The sequence below is a fragment of the Eulemur rufifrons genome, chromosome 15 (assembly GCF_041146395.1).
Source record: "Eulemur rufifrons isolate Redbay chromosome 15, OSU_ERuf_1, whole genome shotgun sequence".
Taxonomy (NCBI): Eukaryota; Metazoa; Chordata; class Mammalia; order Primates; family Lemuridae; genus Eulemur; species Eulemur rufifrons.
Window position 1 is genome coordinate 24,535,213 of NC_090997.1, and position 22,290 is coordinate 24,557,502.

General features: G+C 35.2%; 1 protein-coding gene across 1 annotated transcript in view; it reads left to right on the top strand.

Annotated features, from left to right (window-relative positions):
• LOC138395945 (DNA primase large subunit-like) overlaps window positions 1-22,290 on the top strand; it is a 76,182-nt gene that overhangs the window by 41,949 nt on the left and 11,943 nt on the right. The window contains exon 5 of the mRNA XM_069489062.1: window positions 2,849-2,931. Within this exon, the coding sequence (XP_069345163.1) occupies window positions 2,849-2,931 (83 nt within the window). The remainder of the gene's footprint in view (window positions 1-2,848; window positions 2,932-22,290) is intronic.

Genomic DNA, 22,290 nt, shown 5'->3' on the forward strand with positions numbered 1-22,290 from the left:
TTTTGTCCATGCTAGAAGAGGATCAACTGCTTGAGATCGCAAATGATGGTGGCCTTAAAAGTATGTTTGAGACAACTTCAAATTTCTATACAGAACACCAAGGTGGAAAATCCTGAGATTGCCACAAAAGCACTGAAAAGCCTGCTTCCATTTCCAACGTCCTATCTTTGTGAAGCAGGGTTTTCGGCAGTGACAGCAACTAAAATGAGATTACAGAGTAGACTGGACATAAGCAACACACTTTGGGTGTCGCTGTCTCCCATCACTCCCAGAGGGGACCGTCTAGTTGCAGGAAAATGAGCTCAGGGTCCCCACTGATTCTGCATTATGGTGAATTGTATAATTATTTCATTATATATTACAGTGTAATAATAATAGAAATAAAGTACACAATAAATGTCGCTTGAATCATCCCAAAACCATCCCTCCCACCCGGATCCATGGAATAATTGTCTTCCATGAAACCAGTCCCTGGTGCCAAAAAGGCTGGGGACCGGTGCTCTAGTATATTTTGAAATGTTTCATTTTCCCCTCTTCCTGCCAGAGGCATGAGGATATTTTCTCTACTGTTTACTATAAGGTAGAGCTCTTGGAAGTAAAACTCATAAAAGTATGGGGGCCCCCCTGTGATGGGGGCCCCCTGGAGTTTTTAACTCTCAGACATGTCCACACTGAGACTCCAGCAATTTGTCAAGTATAGTTTAGGTTTTCCTACCCTGGTCCTGGTTCCACGGAGATTCTACTTGTGGGTTTCTGCTCTAGTAAGTTGTAATTCTCTGTATTTGCTTGTCTTTCTCTCCAATTCTGGGGGACTTGGCTTGCTCTGTTGGATCTAAGAAGAATTGTTGATTTTTCAATTTGTGCATTTTTTTTTCTTGTTTAGGATGGAGTGGCAACTTCTAAGCTCTTTATTTGCCCAACCAGAATCTGGAAGTTAGTCTATCCTTTTTTGTTTTATGGTATTTGCAAAACATTTGCATCGCTTAGGTTGACATTATTTCGTTAACCAACACTACCTGAAACAGTTCTTCAACCAGTTATGAATCTACATAGGTATAACTATATTCTGGCCTATGTTTAGTCATTTCTTTTGTAAATGTATATTGGGAAGCTTTGCCAAACAGTTAGCTGTAATCAGTGTTAGTTGTATACGCATTCACCTCATCTTCTGTTATCTTGTTAGTTCAACTCTTTCTAATTTGAAAATCATGCTCTTTGATGTGGCAGATAGAAGCAAGGTAGGTGTTGACAAGTTCTATTTTCTTTCTATCATCTGTTAAAGTAACACCAGCTTCTCTGTTTCTTCTGTTTTCTTCTAATACTGAGCATAGTTTCATAAGACCTTTTTGTGGTCAGTAGCACTTCGGCAATCTTCAGTTTCTTCTTGGCTTTGTCCTTTCTGACCTTTCGTACAAGTCTAGCCATTATTTAAAGTGTAATTTGGATAATTCAGGTTAGTCTGTCTCCTTTTTTTGCCCTTTAATAATTCTGGGCTTAACCAAGAATTCTTTGTGTACTCTCATTTCTATCTCATTGGGACCCTTTGGAATTTTATCAGATTTTTTAAGAATAATAATAGCTACCACATGTTGAGTGCTTACTATGTGCTGGAAGCATGTAAGAGCTTTATATTCCACTCTCATAGGAAATTTGTGACGTGGGTGCTATTATTTCCCTCACTTGACAGGAACTAAAGCCTTCTCAAGAAAAAGATAAAAAATTGGCATAAGGTCTTCCAACTATTAATACTAAGTGGTAATCAGATTCAAACCCAGGCACTATAGCTCCAGATTCTGTGTATTATACAGTTTCTTAAGATGTTTTCTTTTACTAAAAATTATTAGTTTTAATCTGAATAAAGTATATACTATACATAATATAAATTTCATAGTTAGTAGGACTCCATAGTGTTATAATGGATGTTTTTATGTATAGTTAAGATTTTTAGTAAATACATTTGTTTGGCATCTTGGCTCTTTTCTTATTTTATCATCAACCAATTTCCCATTGATTTCATTAAAAATGCACAATTGTTTATGATTAACTTACAGATTCCTCATTTGTATGACAAAAAATTAATCAGACTTTCCTGTATTTTCAAATAAATATTTTGATTTACCATTGCAGTTTCTTATTAAAATATCTAAAATTTTCTAGATTTTGGCCTAAAACAGTTTTTACATTTTAATTCTTCTGTATTCTTATTTATGCAAATATTTCTAGTAGTCCATCTTTATTTTTCTCATGAAATAATAGAGATGATCTATATCATCTAAGTTATTTTTCATATAAGTTTTCTATGAAACAATTTCTTATTTGTGCATCTCATTTCCTTCTGTGATTCCTTGAAATTTATACAGATTCTACTCTACAAGAAATAGGCATAGAATTTACATTTGAAAATGATGTGGAATTTTTATATTTCTCAGAGTTTGTACATTTTTCTTTTTATTATCTATCTCCCTTCCCTCATCTGCCTTTCATGTAAATTTTTAGATTAGAAAAAATGTGAGATTGTTTAAAGTTTTTTAGCTTTTTATGATTATTTGTGCTTGTTAGCAAATATTATAATTAAAGCTGTTTTCTTCTACCTAATGGATGGACATCTTAGCCTGGGAATGTGGCAATGTTTTATGTCACTCTTCAGCCTGTAGAACCCTGATAACCATACAGCTAAGTCGTCATTTATAGAAAGAGAGGAAAGCAGTTGCACCCATGGGCAATTAACTTTTTTATTAATAAGCTGTTAGACAATTAAGGAGAGCTTAGACGGTCTCTCAAGTGTGGTATTGTACTAAGTTCTGGGTAAATAACCTTGTTTCTGTGCTGGCTTATTTTTTGTTGTCAGGGTGCCCATTCCGTCACAGTGATCCAGAGCTGCTGAAGCAGAAGTTGCAGTCATACAAGATCTCTCCCGGAGGCATAAGCCAGGTAGGTCAGATTCTGCTCCGCATCCTCAGTAATGAGGCGTCCGACAGACCCTCCAGTGTTATTGAATGTTCTTGCATTGGTGCTGTGTCCTGCTTGTCAGGCCTCACACCAGACGTTCTGTCTTCAAGATGAATTAAGCTAAAGCCTGGACTTCTCTGGTTTAGAATCTTTGGAAATTCTAGTTCTTCTGTCTGCTAGGCTACATTTTTATTTTTTCTTAGTAGAAAAGGAAGCTGGAAACCTTCTCCCCTTGCCGCCTTAATTTGTTTTACCATCTTAATTGAGGACCGCATTTTAAAAGATAAATTTTTAGAACAATGCATTGAAGCTTTTTAATGAAGCTGAAAATTAATAATGGCATATTTCATTTTGGGAAATTGTTTTCTGAGCAGACGATAATGTAGTGCACACTGGCTGAATGTTCTGATAGGGATCAGTTGTTGCCGCGTTTAGTCTACACTTCTGATGGTAGTTCATTAGGTCTAATAGTCAAAACGCTTTGTCTTATGAACAGTTTAAATAAAAAGGAAATGCTCAAATTGTAAACCAAATCTGTAGGAAAACATCTTTTAGTAAGTCTGCCTTTACCACAAAATAAATATTGTGACATTGCAAAGACTGTTATCTATAGTGTCCTTTGAAGTTGACTGGGATTTTGATGGAGTTGAGGAGGAGCTTCTGCTTCCTTAGCTTAAGAGGAACACTATGTATTTTAGAGCCGGAACATCTAATCATCATTTATCCTTAAAAAGTACTGTTACTTAAGGAAATAATCTTGTTTACGTTGTTACTCTAGAAAACTTCACTGCTTCTTCTGTGTCCAAAGTTCAGATTGAGTTTAGTTAATTCAAATCTTACAATGTTTTTCAGTACTTTGAGCAGTGCTTGCGGTACCAGGGGTATGCAAAGAAGATTCAGATATAAATCCTGCTCCCACAGAACCAGGGTCTAGAGGAAAACATAAGCCAAGTGTTATGAGAGGTACACATAGAGTGTCTTGGGTCTTTTGATGAGGAAGAGACTATAACCATCTGGGGAGGCCAGGGGACACTTTCTGGAAGAGATCCTTTTTGAATTTTTAGGCCTTGAGGCAAGCCTGGGAATTAGGAAGACTGAACGCACAAATAAAAGGCAGAAAATGTATAGAACGATTAGGATTTCAAGCTTAGGATAATGGTGGCACCGATACATAAACACTAATAGGCAACGTAAGGGAAGTAGTTGGTTTAGGAGATTTAGTTTTTAGTGGTTCGAAACTGCCACTAACAAATTTGATAGGGAATCTAGAAAAAGAAAATTACAAGCTTTTGTAGCAATTATAAAGAATCACCATTTTTTAAAAAATGGGCTATTAACATATCTATATTAACATTTAAATGCATTAATGTGGATTTGGGGCCTTTTAGGAGTTAAGACTAGAAATTTGATATTCTTTCCAGTTAGAATTGTAGAACCATGGGATTGGAAAGAACATTCGAAAGCCATTTCTTTTTTTATGGGGTCCCAGGATGGGACATGGTATGGGTGCATAGCTAGTAAGTTAGTGGTAGAACCAAAAATTGAAATCAGGACTTCCAACGGTTAAGATTTTTTTTCTCAACCTCACTCTACTTTAAGAGCTGATTATAATGCATTTGCTGGAGGAGAGAGGAGGCAAGGAGTCAAAAGCCATGTTTCAAATGGAATCTTGGCTAATGTTTCTCTTTGTCAGGCACTAACTCCTAGGAGGTGGCATCAGTGAAGACTGAACAGATAATGGGAGGAGAGGGGGAATACATTAGGGAAGTGATGTATCGCAAAAGTCAAGGAGAAAATTTTGAGAACAGGGTAAAGTCCACAGAGTCCCTTGTAGCAGAGAAACTGTTTAAGATAAGGACTGGGAAAAGGTGACTGGATGTGCTGCGTGGATTACTCAACTTTGGCTTTGGTGAGAGGTGTCAATATTATGGTAGAAACCAAAAGCAACATTATACTTAAAAGATGAAGGGATAAGAGACAATGAGTAACCTTTTAAAAAAATGTGCTAGTAAAGGGCTGTTAGAATTGTATTAGCTTAAAGATCATGGGATTGTTTATTTGTTGGTGTAAGACTATAGGAGACCTGAGTCTGTCTGTAGGCAGTGGAGAAAAAATCCACCTGAGAGGGTAGGCTTGACAAAGATATAAAATAAAGAAAATCTCTCTCAAACTGAGCAGAGTTAAGCTCTCTTTCCTTTATACTGCAACTATGTTGTACATGCCTTTGCTTTAACACTTATTACCCTAGAACATAATTATTTGTTTACCTGTTCCTCTTTCCCCCACTAGTTTGTGAGTTTCCTGAAAGGAGGAATATTTAACTTTCTGTCTCATTGTCATCCAGCGACTTATACTTGGTAGATGCTTTACAAATGCTGGAAGAATGAGTGGGCATATTTAGGTAAGAGGAGGATCCTAGAGTATGCTTGGTGGTGTGCAGAGAGAAGCAAATACAAACTGAAAGACACAAGTGAAAAAGTAACTTATTGAAGGAAGGAGGGTCAGAGATAGGCATGCCCCCCCAGCCAATAGAGAAAAAGTTTTGAGATAAAGCAAAGGGAATTTGATGGAGTGTATCAGCTGGTTTTACTCTTACTTGTGAAGTAAGAGGTGTGTTCATGAGCTGAGAATAAAGGGTTTGGGAATGGTGTTCTGGATAAAGAAAAGGTTAGGAACTGCCACCAACGTATTTGATAGGGAATCTAGTCGAAGAGAATATAGAGGCTTTTTTAGCAGTCATAAAAAATCACCTTTTTAAAAAAGGCTATTAACATATCATATTAACATTATCTTGAGAAGATTAATGTTTATAGTTATGGTAATGACTATGTTTGTATACTCTTTGCTTTTGACTCCACCGTATCCCTCCATTTACCCTTGATCCATATGTGTATCCTTTACTCAGCTGAAGCCATTTAGTAATTTTTATCTCGTCCTTTGGACCTGCATTGTAACCTTTTGTCTGAGATGAACACAGATGTGCAGTGCACGTGGGCAAGCTGTAAATAATATTTTGCTTTTATTTGATGTATTTATTGAGTAGATCTCAGTAGAGTGAAACAGCTGGTGGACTGTATTCTAAAGGGCAGAGAGTTGATGAAAAATCCATGTAAAACATCTTGATAAGGTTGCATTTTGGAGCTTGGCCTAAGCACAAATTAGATCTGGAAAACTCCAAGTGCACATTAAAATGTTGTATGAAAGTCAAGAACAACATCATTAAAATATGTGTGAGGTAAAATCAATGTAGGTATTTTTATCTCAGGGGAAAACTACTTGAAAAAGATACCTTCGACAAGAGAAAATAGATGTTTTAAATAACCAGAATTTTGATGATCAGAAGAGAGATTATTGCGTTTTAGCTGGGATCACCTACTTTTTTTTTAAAGCATACTTATCGGATCACATTTCACTTTCTTTTTTTTTTTTTTTTGAGACAGAGTCTCACTCTGTTGCCTGGGCTAGAGTGAGTGCCGTGGCGTCAGTCTAGCTCACAGCAACCTCAAACTCCTGGGCTTAAGCAATCCTCCTGCCTCAGCCTCCCGAGTAGCTGGGACTACAGGCATGCGCCACCATGCCTGGCTAATTTTTTTCTATATATATTTTTAGTTGTCCATATAATTTCTTTCTATTTTTAGTAGAGACGGGCTCTCGCTCTTGCTCAGGCTGGTCTCGAACTCCTGACCTCAAGCGATCCACCCGCCTCGGCCTCCCAGAGTGCTAGGATTACAGGCGTGAGCCACCGCGCCTGGCCTTTCACTTTCTTTTTGATTAGCCTTAATAGTGTTACAAAGTCACCGAAGATTAATAAGCTTGGTGTATCTAGTTTAAGAGGACAGCAATTGAACAACAAAATATGGCCAAAGAAAATGGGCAGTCTGACATTAATTCTTCTCTCCTCTCCTCCCAAAAGAGGAAAACATGGTGATCAATTCACCAACAAGACATAAAAATTCTAAATGTTTATATGCCAACATGACTTCAAAATACATGAAATAATAACAGAGAACTGAAAGAAAAACTAGATAAATCCACAATTATATTTGTAGATTTCAGCACTGTTCTCAAATGATTAACAGAACAAGTAGACAGAAAATCAGTAAGGATGTAGAAGCCTTGAACAACACTGTCAACCAGCTTCACCTGATCGACATCAATAGAACATTTTACCCGACAACAGGAGAATACACTTTTTTTTATGTGTGTGTGAAACATTAATTCAGATAGGTCACAGTCTGGGTCTTTAAAAATCCATCACAAATTTAAATGAATTGAATCACATAAAGTATGATTCAAAGATAATGACCATAACCAGGGCAATAAAGCAAGAAAAAGAAATACAAGCAGATTAGAAAGGAAGAAACAAAACCTTTCACTATTCTTCGAAAAAGTGATTATGTAAATAATTTCAAAGAACCCACCAAAATGCTACTATAACTAGTAGGTGGCAGGATACTAAGTCAATATATAAAAATCAATTATATTTATTACAATGAACAATTGAGAAACATTTTTTAAAGTACCATATGCAGTAGTACTAAAAAGATAAAAATATGTGCAAGATCTTTACGCTGAAACACTAGTGAAAAGAATCAAAGAACAAAGTTGGAGGCACATACTACCTGAATTCAAGATTTTCTATAAAGCTATTTCAATTAAGACAGTGTGATATTAGAGAAATGATAGAGATCAATTAGACAAAATAAAGAGTTCAGCAATAGACCCACATACATATGGGCAACTGATTTTATACAAACGTAGAAGAGCAATTCAATAGGGAAACAATAGTCTAGAGTTCTAGAACACCTCGATAGTATTCTACAACAAGTAGTTCTAGAACAATTGGATGTCCATAGCAAAAACTTGAAAACCCTAGACGCATACCTCACGCCTTATATAAAAATTAATGTGAAATGGTCATAGAACTAAATGTAAAACTTCCAGAAGAAAACAGAATCTCTGCGTGACCTTGGGTTTGGCACACACTATGAAAGAAAATAGTAATACATTAGAATTTATCAAAATGGAAATTTTTGCTTTGTTAAAGACTATGTTAAAAAAATGGGTAAGATAAGCCACAGACTAGAAGAAAATATTTCAAATCATATATTTCAATTTTCAATTTTCAAATCATATATTTCATAAAAGACTTGAATCCCAAAGATATAAAGAACTCTCAAAACTCAGTAATCAGAAAACAACTTTTTAAATAGGCAAAACATTTGAAGACATTTCACCAAAGGAAAAATGTGAATGGTAAATAAACACATGATGGAAAATGCTCATTAGTGAAATGCAGTTTAAAACTCCAATGAGTACTATGATATGCCAATTAGAATCTGTCTAATAAAAAAACAATCTGACAGTACCACGTGCTCGTAAGGATGTAGAGTGACCAAAAGTCTCATACAATAGTGGAGGAAATGCAAGCAGTGGGGCTACTTTGAAAAGGAGTTTGGCAATTTCTTATAAAGTTAAACTTACACACATGCTGTATGAAAGAATCACTGATACCACTACTACGTATTTATTTATACAATTAAAATAAAATCATAGATTCACACAAAAACCTATACATAAATGTTTATAGTGGCTTTACTCATAATTGCCCCAAGGTGGAAACAACCCAAACGTCCTCCAACATGTGGCTGGAGGAGCAAATTGTGGTATAGTCAAACAGTGGATAACTACTCAGCAATAAAAAGGAACAAACTACTGGTACGCCAAACACCGTGTATGGTTCTAAAAAGCATTATGCTAAGTGAAAGAAGTCAGACTCAAAAGCTCCATACTATATGATTCCAATATATGATATTCCAGAAAAGACAAATCTATAGGTACAGAAAACACAGTGGTTGCTGGCAGGGAGGTGTTCATGCAAAGGGATGGGGGAAATATTTTTGGGTGATAAGACTGTTCCATTTTGATTGTGGTGGTGATATCATGGCTGAATTTGTCAAATTTTGCAGAACTATTGTAAAAGGGATATATTTTATTGTATGAAAATTATTTTTTAAAATAGGATAAAAAGAGAGTGAATGGAAAGTAGCATAATGAGCCAAATATTTATCTTTCATAGCCGAAATTCAATATGGTTAATAAATCAAGAACTCAAAGTATAAGAATGTAATTTAGAGTGATGCAGGCAACATCCTATATAACCAAAAATGGAAATGGTTAAAGTATGAGCCTCTTGGGAGCAGACCAAGCAATAGGAAGAAATGTGATGTGGGAGCTGTTGATGCTGATAATAGCCATACTGTACTTAAAATAATTTGTTTTCACTTCTACAAGTATTAGTTTGATTAAAGGTTGAAAAAATGTTTCATCTTATATATGAAGTTTAAGTGGTCATGTGCCTAATGGATAGTAGATGGTAATAGCAGTCATGATAGATGGCTATGAGATCTTTGTGTATGATTTTAACCTTTATCCCTCAGAGCTCCCAGCACCTAGCATAGTTATCTGGTCCAATATTAGGAACTGTGAAGGGTGTGAGACTGTACCTTACTTGTAAGCTAAGAACTTAGCTGCCACAGTTGCATGAATGTTGGCAGACGACATGACAGTTCTAGTAAGAGCAGCATATCATACTTTCTCACAGTAGTGCCTTGAGCCCCAGTTTCCACAGAGCAACATGGGGAGGGCCAGGTACCTACTACATGTGCAGTGATTTGTGTTGGAGGAGAGAGACCTGAGTTTAGGGGATCTGAATCTTTTATAATGGACAATAAACATGTCTACACATTCATTCAGTGGAAGGCACTATATCTTTCAATTGAACAGCCTTGAAAAAATGGTCTGGAACACAGGTCCTTATTGCCTCTGCTTGCAAAATGTTCAGAAACTTGAGACTCCTGGGAAAGTCTCTCTCAACAGTACATAGGTGGTGCCCACTGAATAAATAATATATTAGTTTACAAGCTATATTGGTCAATTTTTTATTGGTACCTTAGTTTTCCTTAAAATATTGGTATGCATTTTAATCTCAATTTACTTTCATTAACATATCTTTTAAAAAATTTCAATGAGTTAAAAATCTTTTCAATGCTTTGTTAGTTTGTTTAGTTAACCATATCTCTCCATAGTTCCTGCCTAATTTAGTATCTGAATTTTCTAATTATTCTAAAGATGGTTTTATTTTGGTTTTTATCTTTTGTTTTATTTTTAGCCTTTTCTTTATATAACCTGTAATTTCATGATAGACATATATTTCAAGATACAGTAATTTTAAGAATGTGTTCAAAATATTGAGAATAAAATCTTTTATTGGTCTTAAATGATTGTCTTTCTCGGAAAGATTTTTTCCGATTATGAAAAGGTATACATGACATTTTCAAATTGCAGTTTTGTTTTTTTTTTTCACTAAGCCCATAACAGTGTGCTGTGTCCTATTAGAATAGGAAAATTGTCTTTTTGCTATACTAAATCACATATGGCATATCTTGAACTCTCACAAAGCTTAATCAATAAACAACAATAATTGCTGCCTACAGACTAAAGTTGGTAGTTCACTGTAATATATGCCACAGTAAAGTTGACATCTTTTGTTGTAATCTTTGAATGCTTTTACTCCTTAGTATTCTTTCTTTCTTACTGTGTAGTGGTGAGTGGTGTGATTGCTCTGTCATTGGAAATAGAACAATTTGAAGCCACCTTATTTATATTTTTAAATTTTTTTTTTTTTTTTTGCATACTGTGTGCCAAGCCCTGTGATGGAGGCTATACACAAATAAACTGTATCTTATTTGATTCCCACCACAATATGATCTCTGTTTTATAGATGAGAAAGCTGAGGTTTGGAGAAGGTAAAAAACTGCTCAAAACCATAAAGCTGACATACGATAAGGCCAGGATTAACACCTGTGCCTGACACTGGAGCTAAAGTTCCTTCCACTGCATTGTTCTGCTCCTCTGTAGTATTTTTCTATTTTAAATTCAGTTGAAATTCTTTTTTGTTTCTTTTCCCATGGAAAGCCATTACTGTGACGTGACTAGTGATTTTTATGCACCTAAATTTAGAAATATGTGTAATACATTATTTAAACACTGGCAAATATGAAATAAAGATGAGAATAATTCACAAAATTTAAATTATAGGTGGTAATAGGGTTTCAAAAGATCTGGTTGCTTTTTTTATTGAGGTGAAATTTACGTGATATTAAACCATTTTAAAGTGTACAGTTTAGTGCATCCATAATCTAGTACATCCATAATCCATACACAAATGTCCAAACATTGTCATCACCCCCCAGAAAACTTCATGCCCATTAAGCAATCACTGCCCAGCCCCTGCCAACCAGTACTCTCCTTTCTGTCTGTATAGATTTACCTATTCTGAATGTTTTATATAAATAGAGTCATCCACTATGTGACCTTTTGTGTTTGGCTTATTTCATATAGCATGTTTTTGAGTTTCATCCATGTTTTGTAGCATGTTTCATTCAGTACTTATCCCTTTTAATGGCTGAATAATATTCCATCATATATCCACGCCACATTTTGTTTATCCATTCATTCATCAGTGGGCACTGTATTATTTCCACCAACTAGGTAGCTTAAAAGAATTTTCCCTGCGTGTCTTCTCACTATCTTCCTTCTGGTGAGTTCTGTCTCTGTGTCCAGTTCCCTCATTTTATAAGGATACCAGTCATACTGGATGAGGACCCACCTTAATGACCACATTTTAATTACCTCTATAAATACCCTGTTTCCAAATAAGATCACATTCTGAGGTAGTGGGGGTCAGGACTTCAACCTATCTTTGCGAGACAAAATTCAACCCATAATACCATCCTAACAGGTGTGAAGTAGGTGAAGTGGTACCTCATTGTGGTTTGATTTGTATTTCTCTAATGATTAATGATGTTGAGCATCTTTTCATATGCTTTTTGGCCATTTGCATATCTTCTTTGAAGAAATGTCTATCCAGTTCATTTGCTCATTTTTGAACTGGGTTGTCTTTTTGTTATTAAGTTTTTAAAATAGTTTGGATACGAGACTATTGTCAGATATATGACTTGCAAATATATCTCCCATTCTGTACGTTTTCTTATCAACATCTTCTTGATAATGTCTTTTGATGGACAAAAGTTTTTAATTTTGAAGTCTAATGTTTTCTTTTATTGCTTTTGCTTTTGATGTCATATCTAAAAATCCATCGCCAAGTTCAAGATCATAAAGATTGACACATTTTCTTATAAGAGTTTTATAGTTCTAGCTTTTATATTTAGGTCACTGATCCATTTTGAGTAATTTTTGTATATGGTATGATGTAAGGGTCAAACTTCATTTTTTATATGTGAATATCCAGTTGTCCAGCACTATTTGAAGAGACTATTTCCCAGTTGATGGTCATGAGCCCTTGTCAAAACTCGATTAGATATAGATGTATGGGATGATTTCTGGACTCTCAATTCTATTGCATTGGTCTATATGTCTATCCTTATGCTATGGCCATGCTGTTTTGATTACTGTAGCTTTGTAGTGAGTTTTGAAATCAAGAAGTATGAATTCTTTAATTTTGTTCTTTTCTAATATTGCTTTGGCTCTTAGGATCTCCTTGCAATTCCATTTGAATTTAAGGGATTAGCTTTTCTAATTCTGTGAAAACAGCCATTAGAACTTTGATAGAGATTGCATTGAATCTGTGTGTAGATTGCTTTGGTTAAATTGACATCTTAACAATATTGTCTTCTGACCCATGCACACAGGATTTCTGTCCTTTATTTAGGTCTTTAATTCCTTTCCTCAAAGTTTGGTATTTTTTAGCTTACACATCTTTCACCTTGTGGGCTAAATTTATTCCTAGGTATTTATTCTTTTGGATATAAATTGAACCATTTTCTTGATTTTCTTTTCTGATTGTTCATTGCTAGTGTTAGAGATACAACTGATTTTTGCATGTTGTTCTTGTATCCTTTGACTTTGCTGAATCTGTTTATTAGCTCTATTAGTTGTGGGATTTTTTTTTTAAATAGATTCATTAGGATTTTTCTGTATATAAGAGCAGTCATCTGTGAATAGGTATAGTTTTATTTCATTTCCATTTAGATGCCATTTATTTCTTGCCTAATTGCTCTTGCTAAAATGTGGAATAGCAGTGCTGAACACTGGCTTGTCTCATTTCTCATCTTAGGGGAAAAACATTCAATCCTTCACTATTGAGTATGATGTCAGCTATAGATTTTTTATAAATGCCCACGTTAAGGAAGTTCATTTTTATTCCTAAAGTGGTTTTTTTTGTTTTTGTTTCTTTTTAATTGTGAAAGAGTATTTGATGTTGTCAGATGCTTTTCTGGCATCAGTTGAGAGGATGATCGTGTGGGGGTTTTCCTTCATTCTATCTATTAATGTGGTATATTGTATCAATTGATTTTCCTATGTTGAACCATCCTGGCATTACTGGGATAAATCCCACTTGGCCATGGTTTACAATCCTTTTATGTGCTGCTGGATTTGGTTTGCTAGCATTTTGTTGAGGATTTTTGCATCTATAGTTATAAGGAATATTGGTCTATAGTTTTTTTTGTGATGTCTTTGTTTAACCTTGCTATCTGGGTCATGCTGGCCTCATAGAATAAGTTAGGAAGTATTGACTCCTCTTCTGTTTTTGGAAGAGTTTGAGAAGCATTGGTGTTAATTCTTTAAATGTTTCATTGCATTATTGAAAAAGCAAGTCTCCTATTAGGTAGGAATAGAACTATCTATTTCTACCTTCAGTTCCTTTCAGTGTTTGCTTCCTGTATTTGAGGTGTCTGTCTTTAGTTGCATATACATTTATAATTGTTACATCTTCTTGATGGATTGACTTTTCATTGTTAATATAATGCCTTTTTTTGTCTTGCAACAATTTTTGACTAAAAGTTTGTTTTTTTCTGATACTGGTATATCTGTCCCACCTCTCATTTGGTTGTTCTTCATGGGATATCTTTTTCTGTCCTTTCACTTTCAACCTTTTTGAGCCTTTGGAACTAAAGTTAGTTTCTTTTGGGGGGCATATAGTCTGACCTTGTATTTTTATCCATTCTTCCAATCATTGCCTTTTGATTAGAGAGTTTAATATATTTACAATTAAAATAAGTACTGATAGGAAGGATTCATTTTTGTCATTTTGCTCATTGTTTTTGATATGCCTTTTACTTTGGTCCCTCAATTTCTCCATTAGTACCTTGTTTTGCATTTAAGTGTTGTTTCTTTTTTTTTTTTTTATAGTGAATTTAGTCATTTTGTGCTGTTATAACAGATTGGGTAGTTTATAAAGAGCAGAAATTTATTTTTCACACTTCTGGAGGCTGGAAAGTCCAAGGCTGAGGGCCTACATCTGGTCTGGTGAGGGCTTTCTTCTTGCTTAGTCCTTACATCCCAGAAGGCAGAAGGATGAGAGAGCTAGCTGGCCAGCCAACCCAAGGCTACTTGAAGCTTCTTTCATAAGGGCCTTAATCCCATAGAGGAACAAGCCCTCATGCCCTAATCACCTTTTAAAGGCCTCACCTCTTACTACTATTACATGGAAGCACTTGAAATTTGGAGCGGACACATTCAAACCGTAGCATTACCATTTTGATTCCCTTCTCATTTTCTGTTCTGTATTATGTTTTATTTTCTTAATGGTTTTCCTAGGGATTACAATTAACTTCTTAAGCGTATAACAATTTTTATTTAATACCAACATAGCATCTATTGTATATAAAAAATGCACTTCTGTATAGCTCTGTCCCTCCCTCTTTATGTTGTTGTCACAGAGTACATCTTCATACATTGATACATCTTGATACAATGTTAATAAGTCCTTAACATCGACTTATTGCTTTATGCATCTGTCTTTTAAATCATATTGGGAAAAAAAGAGGAGTTACAAATCAAAAATATAATGGATTTTTATATATCTATGTGGTTATCTTTACAGTGTTCTTTCTCTTTGTATGGCTTGAGTTACTAGTGCTTTTTCATTTCTGTCTCAAGGACTACCTCTAGTATTTCTTGTTGGGCGGGTCCAGTAACCATAAACTCCCTCAGCTTTTGTTTATCTGGTAATGCCTTCATTTTGCCTTCATTTTTGAAGGATAGTTTTGTCAGATATAGGAATCTTGGTTGGCAGTTGTGGTCTTACAGCAAAATGTTTTATCCCACTGCCTTCTGGCCTTCTTGGTTTCTGCTGAGAAATCATTAATGTTATTGAGTATCTCTTGTATATGATGAGTCATTTCTCTCTTGCTGCTTTCAAGATTCTCTCTTTGGCTTTTGACAGTTTGTTTATAATGTATTTCAGTGTGGATCTCTTTGTGTTTATCCTTTTGGAGTTTGTTGAGCTTCTCAGATGTGTAAATTTGTGTATTTTTCCAATGTGGGAAGTTTTCAGCCATTATTTTTTCAAATAGTCTTTCTGAGTGTTCCATTATCTGTATGTAGGGTACACACAATGGTGTTCTGCATGCTGCATTGGTTCTGTTAATTTTTCTTCATTCTTTCTGCTCTTTAGATTAAATAATCTCAATTGACCTATCTTCAAGTTTGCTGATTACTTTTTCTTTCTGCTGAAACTGCTGTTGAAACTCTCTTGTGTACTTTTCATTTTAGTTGTCTTAGTTTTTAGCTCGAGAATTTCTGTCTGGTTCCTTTTTATTGTTTAATTCCCTTTATTGCTATTTTCTATTAAGACATTGTTCCCTTGATTTCCTTTACCTTTTATCTGTGGTTTCTTTTAGCTCTTTGAAGATATTGACAGTTGATTTAAAGTCTTTGTCTAGTAAGTATATGCTGTGCTTTCTCAGGGACAGTTTGTGTTAATTTCTTTTAATGGGCCATACTTTTTTTCCTTGGATACTTCATAATGTTTTATAGAAAACTGGACATTTTGAATATTATAAATTGCTAACTCTGGAAGTCTGATTCTTTTTATATAACCTGTCTGCATTATCCAGTGTAATACCCACTGGCTCCGTGTGCCTTTTTAGCATTTGAAATGTGGCTGGTCCAAACAGAGATGTATTGAAGGCAGTGGTGTGTTGGTAAAGTAGATCTCGGCTGATTTCTGTAGTGTAAATATTCCTACTGTGGCCATTGTCCAGCTAACAATGTGATGTTGCTGAGCCCTGTTGGGAAGAGAGTTGGGAGTAGATGTGCACAGTCAGCACTCACAAGCCAGTTTGAGTCAGCTCCAGTACACCACTTGCTTAAGTGTAAAATATATACCAGGTTTCAAAGAATTTGTGTATTATTTTAAAAAAGAACATTGTAAAATATCTCAGTAGTATTTTTATATTGATATGTTGAAATGACAATATTTTGGAAACATTGGTTTAAAATACTACTAAAAGTAATTTTATCTGTTTGTTTTTACCTTTTTAATTGTGGCTGTAGAAAATTTAAAATTTAAAATCATAGCTGTGGCACACATTTCTGTTGCAGAGCACTGTTCTAAGTAGTTACAGGTGACTATTGAGAACCTGAGACTATTGAGCATTATAATGATTAGATTCTATTTCCACATTGTATTTTAATGTTTGCTTCTGGTGAACAATTGTATTTGACCTGTTAAAACCAATATTTACTTTTGTATATTGACTCAAAAGTATACATAAGGCTACTAGTCATTTTTCAAATTGTTTGATTGAAATAAGGTATTATTTTACAAACGTGTTTTGTACTAATGTTTTTGAAATTTTTCTCATTTTATTAATAGTTTTTTCAATAGGGAAAGGAAATGTGTTATAGAATTTTGACTCAGCATATTTTTAAAGCAGATCTAATTGGTACTTACAAGAAACTTAATAGTGATATTAAAACCATGAAATATGAATATGAAAAAAGTATGCTCTTATTACTTCTTGGGAGGTTGATTAACCTCTGCTTTTCATAGTCCAAAAGTTCTCAAGAAGTTAGTGGCCATATTAAGTCTAAAACTGGTAAATGCCTTTTAATGAAGAAATCTTTCAAAAGGGACAGTTTAAAAGACTTAAAAGTAACTCTATGTCAAGAAGATTTTATGGCAGAGATAAATCTCAATGACTTCTTACTTAATGTTCATATAAATCTAAACTACCTAAAAACTCCTATGATTTTCTTAGGTAAGAAGTACTTGTCAATGGATGGTAGTATTCAGTCTGTCCATTACTTTACGAACAGTAACTGCTTTTAAGAGCAGCTTTTGTGTCTATTTCATCTCCAGGAGCATCTCTTCTGATTTATGAGAACAGTACTTTGATTGCTACACTTAGCTTCGCTTTTCTTAGTGTCATAGTTGAAAATGTGCATTGTTCTTGGTAAATCCCAGAACTACATTAAGGAAAAGATGAGAAGTTAAGCATTAGAATTGGTGTCAGCAGGCCATGGTTGTATTTTTGGCTTTATCATAAAGATCACTGAACATCTAACTTGATTTCTGGGTTTAGCCTTCCTTTCTTATGTTGTGAAAGGTGATTCAAAGAAAAATCACTTTGGAAGTCAAGTAACATATACCATTCTCAGCTAAACCTATTAATTAAAACTTAAATTCATTAAAATTGTATTAAAATGGAAAGCATTCTTAAGACATATTAGTACTCTGTTTATAGTTGTGCATCTTTCTATAATTATTTTTTTTTCATTATATGAGAAACGACTGATATCTACAGGAGAATTTTATTCAGTGGCATACAATACTGTCATTTATGATAGGATACTATATAAAATCCAACCTGTCTACCTATAGTCATAAAACTATTCTCCTAGCTTAGTTCTATTTCTTGATCAATTTTATAAAGTGTACTCCCAAAGGCACCCTCCCCTTTTTTGGAGCAGCAAACTTCAAGTACCCAAAAAATTAAATATCCAACTTTAGTTCATAAAACAAATACTTTGGATTTTTAGTCTGCTTAGCTTTAAGCCATTTCAGACTTCTTGGTGGTGTTTACCATCAATTTACAATACATTAAAGGTTATTAAGTATGGAATGTCTGATTTCTTTAAGTACTAAGTTCGACAGCTGATAATCTCTGACAATTCACCTTGATACTTCTTGGGTTTTTTTGTTTTTGTTTTTTACTGTGAAAGTACAACCTCATTCTTTCAAATGCACGTTTGGTTTGTGATTATCTTTCAAAAATTTTTTTAGAGCAATTTTTGTGAAACCATGGATAAGTTAAAAATGCATGTTATTTTTTAATATGTGTTCCATCGTGGAACCAATGCAGTGCAGACAGCTTGAAATATCAATGAAGTGTTTGGGAAGGATGTGGCCAGTGAACGCACGGTAAGTCAGTGGTTTGAGGTTTCATTCTGGTAATTTTAATCTTGAAAATGAGCCACGTGGGCAACCTGAGACCAAGGTGGATAATGATGAGCTGAAAGCTGTAGTAGAAGCAAATCCATCTCAACCTATGTATGAATTAGCAGCAAGGTTTGATGCTACTATTCCAACAATATTGGACCATTTGAAACAAATAGGCAAGGTAAAGAAGCTGGATAGATGCATACCACAGGATTTCTCTTATGGTGCTCGTTTAATTCATCTTGAAGCTTGCCTTTGCTGTCACGACACAAAGGTGAACTATTTCTACATCATATTGTTACATGTGATGAAAAATGGATTCTTTTTGACAATCGCAAGCATTCAGCACAATGGCTGGATAAAGATGAAGTGCCAAAACACAGTCCAAAACTGAATATTCATCAAAAAAAAAATAAAAAGCTAATGGTGTCTGTTTGGTGGTCCAGTGCTGGCATTATCCACTACAGCCTCATGAAACCTGGTCAGATGTTTACAGCGGATGTCCACTGCAACCAATTGGATGAAACGATGAGGATGCTTGCCATTAAGTAGGCAAGATTGGTCAGTAGAGACAGGCCAATCCTTTTGCAAGACCACATGTCACAAAAAACAATGCTGCTCAAACTACAGAAGCTAGACTTGGAAACTCTCTGTCATCCACTGTATTCACCAGACCTTGACCAACTTATTACCATTTCTCCCAGGCTTTGGACCACTTCTTGCATGGAAAAATATTCAATTTTCAACAAGCTGTGGAAAACACCTCTTACTATTTCATTGCCACTTGCTCTCCAGGCTTCTTTGCTGCTGGCATAAGCAATCTACCATAAGCAAAGTGGAAAAACTGTGTTGATACTTTAGACACACACTTCGATTAATTGTACTGCTTCTTGTTTGAAATAGAATAAACTACACTTTTGATTCAAAATCAGACATTTCATATTTAATGACCTAAATATTTCTTATTAGCTAGTTTCTATCTCTGAATTTATATTATTATTTTTCTTTTGTAATCCTCTAGTCCTTGGAAAAACCTTTAAGTGACAGGTTTTCGATTTAGCTTCTGTTTTCAATAGCATATCAAGGAGATATGATACATCTCTTTTTAAAGTAATATCTTTGAAAATAATTATTAAATCAATATAAATGCTTTTCATCATGTTCATAAAGATCATAGGGCATAGTGATTCTGAACTGGCTGGTTTTTATAGTAGGTAAAATAACAGAAAACTCAAAGCACAGTACCAGTAACTGAACTGTGGAGCTGAGGGTTGGCAGTACTTTCTCCATGTCTCTAAGTGGGCCTTACACATATATTCTCATTTGCCGCCCCTCCTCTTCCTTTTCTTTCTTTCCCTCCTCCATTCGAAGTTCACTTAGTTGTTGATGTTCCCTAAAAGCTTAAATCCTTTAATCCAAAATGTTGGTATTAATGTACACTGAGAAAATAAATATTTTGGGTAGGAGTTTAAATTGCTTTGCAAGAATCATTTTCTTGGTGCCCATTTAATTACAATAAAGTAGAAGTGCTTTAATAATTAACTATAATAAAGTATAAGTACTTTAGTAAAAATATATTCACACTGTGAGTTGCAGAATCAGAGGGGAAAGACCTTCTGTTGAGGAGAGAGTGGAAGGGAATTCTGCACCTAGGAAGTGACATTTGACTGGGGTTTGAAAGTTGAGTAGGAATTTCCCTCATGGAGAGAAGTGAGGCGTATTAGACAAAAGGAACCACATTCATTGAACACCAGCAGATATTTGGGTGATGACTGTATTCCAGTTACTGTTCAAGGCACTAGGGATATGTGATAAATAAAACTGGTGAGACTCCTGCCTTCATGGAGCCGATCTTCCAGTGGGGGTGACAAACAAGTAGTGAAAGAAAACAACACCAGGATAAGGAAGTAGAATGAGACTTGCCAGATTTAGATAAGGTTGTCAGGATGTGTTTCCAGGAACCCTAGTCCTGGGATATCTATGAAAAATGAGTTCTGGGGACAAACTGTTACAGTTTGAGAAACACCACCCTGATCAGTCCTGCCATAAAGATCCTTAAATAATTCTAGATTAAACCAAGTCAAAGAACATGTGAGGCAAGAAAATACCCTGATCACACTAGGATTTTAGGAGCTAAAATTCCATGGAACACACTGCAGAAGAAGCTGGACTAGAGTGCGAGGGCCCCTTCCCGCCCCGCCATGGCCGGGTGGGTGGGGCAAGACAGGAGCCCAGAGAGGGAAATGGACCATGACGAAAAGTTTGTGCCCCATCCACAGCTGGGAACCGACAGTGCTAGAATTAGCTTTGGCTTTTAGAAAAGTTACTTTGGTGGCAATATGGAAGCTGTCTTAAGTGAGGAAGGGATAAATCAAGAAGTTTGCGATAAAAAAGAGAATGATGAGGGGCTGAACGATGGAGTGGAAAAGGTAGGTTTTAAAGACATTTGGAGGGAGAATTGACTCAGTCTGATCACTTTGTTTATAGACAATAAAGAGTCAGAAAAATTCTTGACATCGAATGTTTCAAATGAATGAAAGTGCATTTTCAGGAGAGGGAAACTTGGCCCTGATCGGACAGTACGTGAAGGAAGGTCACAGCAGGGGTGTGAGGCAGCAGCAGGCTAAGCTGTGCTGAGTTTGTGAGAAACGGGAGCAAGGAGTGTGTTCGAAAGTGAGCCAGACTTGGCATCGCCACCGCATTTTTCTTTCACCTTCGAAGTAGGGAAGGTTAGAAATGGAGTGGAGAAACGGAGTGGTCTAATTTTGAAAGGTTGAGCTTTTTAGGAAGAAGCAAGCTTGTTATCACGTTTAAATTAAGACACAATTATGACCTTGAATTAGAGACAAATCAGCTGCATGTCTCATCGGCGAGGGCAGCATACCTCTATGTACAGCACTCTACTCACCAAAGCCAAGCACGGGCAGGTGGCTGTATTCTGCTGCCAGGTAATCATCCGAACCTCGTTGGCAGGCACTGAAGCAAAAGGCAGAGAGGAATTTGCAGCTGGCAGGAAATATTAGAGAATTATTAGGAAAAGAGAAGGAAATGTGGTTCGAAGTTATAAAATGTATATATATAGAGAGAGAGAGTTCTATTTTTGCATATATAGTTCTATTTTAAAATATATCTATGTGTATGTAGCATTTCCAACCAGTGTTTTTGTATATGTTCATCAAGTGAATATGCTCTATCACTGATCAGATTAGAAAAATATCTCCTTATTTGCTCTTTGTTCCTCAACTGCAAAGAATCATGGTTAGCCACTTCATTAGAATACTCTCACAGAAAAAAACAAAAACAAAACAGCAATTCACCTTGAGGGTGAAATAGATTTTGGCAAAATGCTTTTGCCAAACTTAGCAAATATTAATATGATAAATTTGTTTTGTGAAGATGATAAACTGCATTGTTTTATTTTTAGTCAACTGGTAAAGAACAGTTAAAAATAAAAAGAGAAAAAGCCAAAGAATATGAATTACCAAAGTATAGTAGTTTGATATCACTACTAATTTTTTCTCAGCCTTTTGATTACTGATGAACTGGGTTAGAATAATAAATGGATTGTTACACTTGACATTTTGTACTTTAGTCTGGAAATATTGGCATTAAAAACTAAAAGTTGTACTGCCATTTGAGCAATATTTTTAGATCTTCATAGAAATTTTTTCTTTAAGTAAAAATTTTACAGTTTTCAAATGCCTTTGTTTGATATGATTCTTCAATTTGATATGTTTTTCTAAAGAAAAATTAGGAAACTTCTAGCTCAGGCATCAGAGTTGGCCCTTGATTTGATTTCCTCTGACCTTTGGTGTTAATGCTGTATGTAGGAGGAAATCATGATGTGCTCTCGTTCTTCTAGAATGGAACATGAAAACTGGAGACTCAGTTAAACATCTTTTTATGAGCTGTGGGTTACACTTTGATGTTTACAAACCACATAAATTGCAAGATACGAACTCCATGTCACTTATCCCATTTATCTGGCTTTTCACTTTTTTCTTCTACCTGTTTCTTTCTTTCTTCCTGTTTGCTTCCTTTTTGTCCCCTTATATTTCTTCCTCTCGGTGGGTTTCCACCTCTGTGCAATC